Below are 9,370 nucleotides of genomic sequence, written 5' to 3'. Positions count from 1 at the left end.
TATTTATCATACGCGTGTATTAAGCCAATTGCCAACCGAACATGTTCAAACTGTATTTTTTTCAAAACGGGACCTTAAGCTAAAAAGCTTTATTTCACATATTCGACTTGTTCTTGTATGTGGTATCAGCACCTAGTCGGATGCCCGCGTTATGCAGGACACCCTGATGGCGTTGAACGCAACGATTCAAATTGAACTGAAAAGTCGTTATGTTTTCAGAGGACTTGTGTGTAGAGGATGGTTGATCGTGAGATTTATTAGACAAGATTGCTCGTTGTTGAAACCTTCAAGTATATTTTCAAATGATTAAATAAATAATTATAGATAATGTTCGCAAAGACGGTAGATACTCGTAGATACTGATCCATAACTCTCGTGAACTCTTTACGATTGCGTCCGTTTAAACTGGTATAGTATAAACAGATCGGGGGAGAGTCGGAGAATTCAAATTCGTCTTTGTTCGACGGTTCGACGGTTCGACGGTAACGTAACGGCGACATTGTTTTGCCCGGAGTTTATTTATTAATATATTATGTATGTCCTCACGATCTTGATACTCCGAAGCAAAAAAACAACAACATGATTTGAAATGTTCTCTAGCTCATGTACCGCTACGTGTACTTTCAAGGAGCAAAACTGACACAGTTCCGCTTGTGACGCGAGACGGAGATTATCGTTTCACTTCCTTTAACGCATTTTTGCCATTGAAAGACACTAATTTCTGTGACTTGCTTTATCTCTGTTATAAATCTCTCTTTATATTTAAAATTTTATAGTTTTTGTGCAAACGTAAAAGGTAAGTAAATATTAATAAATATTATAGTAATATAATATAATGCTATATAATAATATTAATAAATACTTCGCTATTTACTTATTTTATTTCCATTAAGGTATATTGTATTTTTCATTGCATTACTTTCATTTTTATTTAGTGTAATAATAAACGCATACGTTAATATTCATTGGCATTAGTGTAATTGTAAGCTTCACTGTAAATTTAATAAAATTTATAAGAACGGAATTATTAAAAGGGTATATATGTGTAATTAAACTAGATTCTATTCTCAATGTTACTTCATTATTTTATTATTGTTTCATATATATATATTTTTTTTTAATTTACATGTGCTTCTAAGTTAATAGAACTAAACACATGTGTATGTATTAATTGCTATATACGTCATAATTTCAACCATAATATTAAATTATGGTATGTATTATTAAAAAGTATAGTTTAATGTATATATTAAATATATATCATTTATTCGTAGATTTTAAATATGGATACTGGATCAAAGAAGGAGATTAAAGAAATGATTACCAAAGATATATCGAATATACATAATTATTCCTTGGATGTTAAAAAATATATTAACAACCAGCTTGAAGACACTCTGGATTATTTACATGGTTTAATTGCTGAAATACCACAATCAGTCCCTGGCCCTTCAACTACAAAGAGGCCGAAAGTTTTGAAGAAAGAAGGTTATCGCCGTAAAGAGACTATCCCAGAAAATGATATTATCAATACTGACAATACAGTAACAGATTCAGCAGTACATGATAAAACAGAAAATAAAGATGTAAAAACTGGGGATGTGCTGGAAACAACAATTGACCGAACAAAAAGAAAGGCTGCAATAAAAGCTGCAATTAATATTAAAAAGCAGCAGTCAATGTCACTTGTTACAAAATTACGAAGGCTAACTCTTGATGATGACAGTAATGTAAATGTTTGTGTCATATTATGATGAAATTTAATACTTTCAATCTTACCCCATATCTTATGTTACTAATCAATACTAACCCTTATATGTAGTATCCAATAATGTTTGATATCGGTTAATTAATGCGTCAAAATCTAATTGCTTATACAATTGTATGTACATTGTGTATATAAATACTACTATAACGTTGTTAAATATATTCTAAATTTTTAGAGGAAACGTGGAGGCCGACCTAAAAAAAAGGAAAGTGCTAGAAGTAGTTCAGATGAAAAAAACACAAAAGGTCCTACAAAACATAGTAAAACAAAAAAGAATGTTTTAAGCGAAACAATTTCAAAAGAAGATGCAAAACAGCCAGAAAGGATTGAACCATTAAAGTCTTCAATGACAACAAGAGATAGTAATATAAAGAGAACTTTTTCACGGAGTGAAAACACGAAGGGTAAATATTCTAATATTATTGATGATACAGTAATTCCATCAGCAAGAAATGATATTGAAGATCCTTCAATGTGCGAGAATGCACTTGAGAAATTTACTCCTCTTATGAATTCCACGATGGACATCAATTCTACTTATACGCAGAAGATGATGGACGCTACCGCAATTGTAGAACCTTTATCACCAATAAAATCAAACGAAACGGTAGTAATTAATAAAAACTTGGCTAGTAGTATAGGAAAAAATAATGAACCTAAATTTACATCACGGTCGCCAATAACTCTGCAGGAGGAGGTTCAGCAGCTGAATCAAGCTATTGGACTCACCGAGTTCGAAGAATTATTCGCAGAAGATGAGCCATCCCGTGAAAGGGAAATGTCTAATAGAAACATGACGAAACAGGACATTCAAAATGAAATGAAGAAAAATGTGCCCGTAAGAAGGAGAATCGAGGCCTTTGAAAAAGAAAAAATTTCAGAAAAAGCCATTGTTCAAAAACTGGCACGAAGATCTGTCGAAAAAGCAAAAAAAATCTTATTAGCGAAACAAAAGAAGGAGACTCAGATGATGACATCGCAGGTAACATTACAAACAGTATCAAAGTATTCTTCTGTTATAAAAACACAAGCTATTATTCATTCGATATTTTATCCAAAATATAGCTCCAAACAGTAAGGTCCACTTCTGTTTTGCACAGTAAACCTGACGACGACACATCGGACGATGAAGCCAGACCAAGGCGTACAATTCCACATTAGGCGCAATGTAAGTGTTGTTTTACTTAATGAGTTAATAAACATTATAATGCATGGAGTACTCGAATTTTTATCAATTTTAGCATACATACGCGAAAATGAACTTGCAATGCAACGATAAATTCCGAAGAAAGCAGTCTATAAATTCTTTGATAGAAGAATGTGCACACCAGATTTAACTGAAATGTTTGAAAATATAGATAGGAGTAGATTGCAATGCACGTCCAGTGCAATATGGAAGACACCACCGCGTTATTCCATGATGGAAAACGAATAGAAGTTATAATTTGTTAAACTGAATGTTGTTGATTTCAAATTGTGCCTTAGAGCAGGAATACTTGCCATACCTTGCGTGTAATATAAAAATGATGTTACATTGCAACTATCGTTAAAAGATGTATGTGTTCTTAAAATATACCAATGAACGTAAGACTATTTCACTTTTTATATTTTAGAATGATCATAGGCATATATTACTTTTATTATACTAATCAAATTTTACCATTTTTTCTTATTTATATGTATCTTCTTAAGAATTAATAAATAAACCAATTAATAAATAATTGTTTTGGTACGACTTTTTAATGAGAAGTAAATTTTATTAGATTTGCCTTATTATCACTGTCGTGTAATAATTCGCGAGATACGCGTGATATAATTCGCACGATTAAATAGCACTGGTGATTTCGTCTCTTCGTGTAACGAGGAGGGTCTGGTAAATGGGTCGACCGTGGACGTTCAATCTTGTAAGAGAACAAACGGCGGCACCGTATCGTCGAGCATTTTTCCTTCGGTCAACAGCCATCCATTTTATATTTAGCACATTCGGTTGCGACGCTAAATTTTCGTTACACCACCAGTTGTTTCGTCTGAAATTCGCGTGACGTAAGTGCATTACACTTTCGCATCCGTCAGCCATTCCTGCGACCACTTCGCGTGCGTTAACTCGATAATATTTCGTCTCTGTTACCTTGTCGCCGTTGCTGCTTGACACATCTCGCTTGCTGGACGACTGATCGATGAAAATTAAAACGGGACGCTGATTTACCGTATCGTTATTTTTGTGTCAGGTATTCTCTTTTTGCCGTTTCGGCGAATTATTTTCATTTCGAACTTTTTTAGTCTTATTGTTACGTCGATTCTTATATTTCAAGATCTAGTCTTGTACGTACGCTGGGGAGCGCTTTTATTTATTGATTCAACAAAGAATATCGTTGTAGGTGTCATACATGCGAGTAAAAGTAACGAAGTACGAGCAGTTTCACTGTAACATACTTCCTGATAATTTCTCGTTATTTATACCATAAGAAAGTATCAAAGAGGAACTCTTATCTCGAACGTGGATCTATTTGTCGATAATGCATGCGTGTAATACTCGAGTGTCGTTCATACAGCGTAAATATACGTGCAGATACGTAAACCTTTTATGATTTTTGTATCAAAGGCAGACCTGCTATAATACTCGCAAGTGAAATATAATTCTACGAAAGAAAATGGAGCAAAAGAGTTTCGTTGGTAATATATTCTTCCTTTTTCATCACAAGTTTCCTTTTTGTTGTGCTTCTGTTACATTATAATCCTGTTAGATTTACGCGCGTAAAATTTCACTTTGTTGCACTATATCTCATCATCGCCATCTGCCGAACACCTGTGAGAAACGCGGTTTACTTTGTCTCAAAGCGAGCAAACGTCTAATTTCACAAATTGGATTTTCATCAACAGCGAGAAGGGCATATGCGATGTAAAGGAGGCTGTAAGGGCGTCCTAGGGCTTACGGTGGTTGTCGCGATGCCGGAAGTGGCGCCGAGCAGACACGTCAAGGGAGAATCAGAATCGCTATTGGGAAAACCATCACGAACATTTGTCCTTCGCGCCACCAAAATTCTATCTTCTGAGATATTTTTCGCGTTTCCGAGGTCATCGCCACTCTCCTTAACTTTGCCTTACGATGTATAATATCTCGATGTTACGGTAGTTAGAAATTTGTATTAATTTGGAGAACCTTGCAAAAGTACGCAAATCTGCTACGATAGTCGGATAGAGAGTATCGGCAGAGATCTGTTCCTTTATCGTGAAACACTCTCGGACAACTTAGATGCTACCAGATATCGATTCTCGCATCCAACCATTTCGTAATAAACGTAGATCACCCAAGAAATTTCTCAATTGTCATCCGTTAATTTCGCGCAACTTTTGCTTTATTTTAGCTACGTGGGAACCTGTTAGTGCGCAAATGTTACCCCGAAAATGTTACTCCTCTGTGCCAAATATCGTTCACGTGTATAATCAAAGTTGCATAAAACCGCGTACAATTGCATCAGGAAATTTCTAATAATTTGCTCGTCTCGCAGGACGAAAACAGGCTCACGAAGGATCCCTCTGTTCTGGCTATCGAATGTACCGCAAGCACGTAGTTTCAAGTGTCCGTTCTCTAGAAAATTCGAAACAATTTATGGTCGATGGTCGAGTGAACGGTGCAACGGTCGAGTCGGAAAGATCAGAAAGACAAATCGTCATAGTTCGAACAGACCGGGAAGCAGAAACGCACTTCCATGATCATTTGTATCGTTGCTCGATCTGTTGCTGCGCAATGACCGAGCAAGCTGTTGATTTTTCTTTTTCTGCGATGCTACTATACTCTACACTCTATGCTTTATACCGTCCTTTTGCCCGCTATTTACCTTGTACGCGAACTTTTTATCGCTAGTGGATTGCAAAAATCCTTTTTTATCACGAATTTTACGTGACAATGCGTAGGTCAAGGTGGACGTAAGACAAAGGAAGGTGTAGATAAATAAGACAGGGTGTATTTAAAAATAATAAGTTATTTATTACAGTTTATTTAATATGTATACAGGCTATTCGTATTATAGCAGCGATAGCTAGTGTTAAATTAACAATGACAGTTTCTATCGTAGTTAATATTATATTGGTTATTGGCCATGACGAAGGCGAATTTTGATAGCCCTGGTCGAGGTCGGTGGTCTGGATCTATAACAAATAATACTATATTAACATAGCAAAGAAATGTCGTAAATATCGATATCATTTGCAAGGCGATTCTTTTTGGGCATAGTGAAATTATGTTGATCAGTTTGTGGATATTAGGTTGAAATTAGATAATAAAGTTATAGATTTACCCGTTTTAAGGGATTGTTCAGGCGCCGTTAATTCACTGGATATGTCGCCCTGAAGCAGGATGTTTAAATTTTAGATCATATATTGTACTGATAGGAAGTATTTTATCGATACAATTATGAGTTTATTTGATTAAAATATCTAACGTAGTGTCTAGTCACCAAACGAATTAGTAGATCAGCCGTGAACAATGGCAGTAATTTGTATAATAACAAAGGATAAGCCAAATATAGCAGAATGACTCATCGGCTAGCGGGAGGTTGTGTCTAATTATCAAAAGCGAAAGAAATATGAAAGATCCTAGTTTGTAGGACTTGTTGACAATCAATGTCAACAATTTTTTCGTTTGGTCCATAGAATGTTTTGAGTGGGCTGTATTTCGACACACGACAAAATTGATAACGTAAATAAATCTTATATATTTGTTTCAAGAAATGATAGCTTGTTTGTGAGCGGTATCTTTAAGACAGGTTGTTGAAAACTGGATGTTAATTCGGATTTTATATTTTCAATAACTTCGCATGAGTATTTTAGTCAAATCTAGCACGAATCGAACAGGTGAAAACAATCTATACGGCGTTCGTGCTGAGGTGGTATGGTGATAGGTGCGTAAGGAACTACTCTTGGTGTTTTTAACGAACAATAGTTTATTTAGAACTAATCAACAATCAGAGCTAACAATTAATAATTAACAATTACACTTAACAGACAACTGGTAACAACTAACAAATAACGATAGACACCGAGAGATCATTCGACGCGTTGCTATGCAAATAATACCGAGGAGTTACACATTTAATGGCGTAAGACAGACTGCCTGTGCTTTTGTTTCGGATCGCGCAGATTCTTCCCTTCGTAGCCCATCGATATCGTAGCCCAGTGCTGGCACGTGTATGCTCTTCCGAGAATTCGGCGGAAAGAGTGTGAAGATATCGATGGTACATTGGGCACGTCGGTGTTGCGCTTTGGCGGCGTCGCGCTTTGCATCCGGAGCCGTTGAAAAGTTCCGTGGCCCGTGCCGCCACAGTGCTTGGCAGGCTTTTATTTTGTTTACCTAGTGGATCGGTATGATAGAGTTCGAGACATGTGGAAAGTACGGCTTCCAGGCAAGCAGGGGCTGATTCAGCGCATTAAAATAAGAAGAAAATTTCGTATAAACGTTTTCGAGTAGACGCTTGCTTTGTGTCACAGTACTTTCTTACCTATCTTTAGAGAAATTACTCGAATCGACCAGTTCCAGTTTCTACGGAAACGCGAATGCGTCGCGTCATAGATCGTCCATCTTGTTCGAACAGCTTACACGAATTTGTCGAAAATTTTGATCGTCACGTCAACTAACGTTTTATAAGTAAGAGATTTTAAACGTCCCCGTATTTAATAATCGAACGGATTCGGATCCGAAGAGCGTATTGGTCCGGAAATAAGGCCAGCACGATTTATCTATTTTCCAAGAAATCGTTCATCTGTGTAATGTTTAGCATCGCAAAATAAGCTATAAGCGGAACGTATGGTCATATTAGGCATATTATGTTATATAAAATTTTCTTCTTATTTCAGTATTCAGAATCAACCTCTGCCATATTTTCCACGTGTTCTGATTCACCTTGTATAATATATAAGAATGATAATTGCAAATATATTTGTATAATAACTCTATGATAAGCGTTTAATAATACATACAGTGAACTTGTACAGAGTAACGTTTGCTGACTGTCGGAGGCACATTGTTGCTGTCTATGCAAAGACAAGTGCCCATTTCTTGTCGAAGAACTCCAGTCAATTCTAGCGTTTCACCCACATAAGTTTTCAACGCTGAAACATGAAGATATATAGTCGTTATTTTTTAGCTTTGCCTCTATTTGATCTTCATCTTATCTGCTTACGCGCTTAATAATAGGACTAGGTTTGGTCTACGTAAAAATTAACTTCTTTTTATTAAGACTCATATTTATTAAGATTTAATAATATACAATTTATTAAGATACATGTAACGAAAGGCAGGAAGTAGTAACATTTTACGTGAATTTGCATGGATCGAATATGCTGATGTGCTTACGAATAAGAGAGTATTGATCGATAATTATTAAAGCCAATTGTTTGTGACATGGGAATAAGCAAAAGTCATTTTTAAGTTTAAAGATCTTTAGTTTAGTATTGAAATGTGTTTAATGTATTTTAGCAAAAGTAGATAAAATAGGAATATTAAAAAGTTGTGTTTGGAAGACAAAATTTGACAAAAATGATGCATATACAAATGCTATCTGTGGTCATTAATATATTTTTTCGTTATCGACAGAACATTTTCCCTTGATTTTATTGACATACTGGATTAATCACTTCTTTAAGTTACTCGTTCTTGAAACAACATCAAAATCGTATATTGTTTCGTGCTAAAAAATCTACTAAATCCATTGACAGTGAAACGATATTTCGTATACGGTTCTTACAAGAATTATTATTATTTAAGACTTAGGAAAACGTATATACAGTAGCCACGCACACTGTGCGTATTTCTGGCGCGCGTTTCCGTTCAGTGACAGTACTTCGGCGGACTGGATTGCCGAAGCGAAAGGGTTAAAAAAATACGATAAAATCACATGTAGCTCTCTATTTGTCTAGTCGCTTTTGTAGCAATATCACTATGTCCTCTGACATACTTGAGGTTTCTTACAATTCACAAATTAAATGAACAACTGTGCAAGCGAAATCGCTGCTGTAGAATCCCCGCTTCTGTAAAATCAGTCGTATGGATTTCAAAATTTAGTGTGTCGCCGGGATTAGCGTTATCCAAAGTACGCCACAGGAATAGAACATAAAGATATTTCTCAAAATTTGTTATTGCTGGTATGATATTGCTGAAATACAAGGCTGCAGTTTCTTAATGTCGTCAAAACATTCAGTTCTTTTTTGGTCAGTCACTTTTCGCGTGCTTTGTATTGCTCTGTCGAATTTGAAAGTTTCTATTACGATAGCGGATGGTGCGAAAGACGCAAGTTTCTAGTATTTTAGAGATGTCTGAACGTCAGGTGCGTGATTATGTAACAAAAAATGGAGATATCCATTGAAATATTTTAACACGCAAGAGATTTCGTGTTAAGACAATACACGCAAAGTAAATACACACGAATATAATAGTATATCCCTTTCGATGTCATTCGATTTTTGTGTCATTCATTTTTTCCCCGATATATTTGAGCGATTCGAGATAAACAGGATACACTTCTAAACAATTCCTCTCAAAAGTGGCAGGAATTAATATTTTTTCTACTGAAAACAAATAACTCTGGAAATATTGAAAATGTAAAA

General features: G+C 35.5%; 1 protein-coding gene across 4 annotated transcripts; it reads left to right on the top strand.

Annotated features, from left to right (window-relative positions):
* The first annotated feature begins 1,064 nt into the window (after positions 1 to 1,064).
* Positions 1,065 to 3,489, top strand: LOC117163871 (uncharacterized). Of its 4 annotated transcripts, XM_076627544.1 has the most exons (5): positions 1,077 to 1,736; positions 1,944 to 2,375; positions 2,460 to 2,750; positions 2,834 to 2,936; positions 3,010 to 3,489. In XM_076627544.1, the coding sequence occupies exons 1-4, from the start codon at positions 1,284 to 1,286 to the stop codon at positions 2,927 to 2,929; spliced, it is 1,272 nt and encodes a 423-aa protein (XP_076483659.1). In that variant the 5' UTR covers positions 1,077 to 1,283; the 3' UTR covers positions 2,930 to 2,936; positions 3,010 to 3,489. The 4 variants fall into 4 exon arrangements, 3 of the variants coding, with proteins under 3 accessions (XP_076483658.1, XP_076483657.1, XP_076483659.1); XR_013061666.1 differs by having other exon boundaries at positions 1,065 to 1,736; positions 1,944 to 2,750; positions 2,869 to 2,936; XM_076627543.1 differs by having other exon boundaries at positions 1,075 to 1,730; positions 1,944 to 2,750.
* The last annotated feature ends 5,881 nt before the right edge of the window (positions 3,490 to 9,370 follow it).

Source organism: Bombus vancouverensis, unplaced genomic scaffold, assembly GCF_051014615.1.
Source record: "Bombus vancouverensis nearcticus unplaced genomic scaffold, iyBomVanc1_principal scaffold0070, whole genome shotgun sequence".
In the NCBI taxonomy this organism is placed as follows: Eukaryota; Metazoa; Arthropoda; class Insecta; order Hymenoptera; family Apidae; genus Bombus; species Bombus vancouverensis.
Note: the sequence above shows the minus strand (reverse complement) of the source record. Positions and strands in the feature narration are given on the sequence as shown.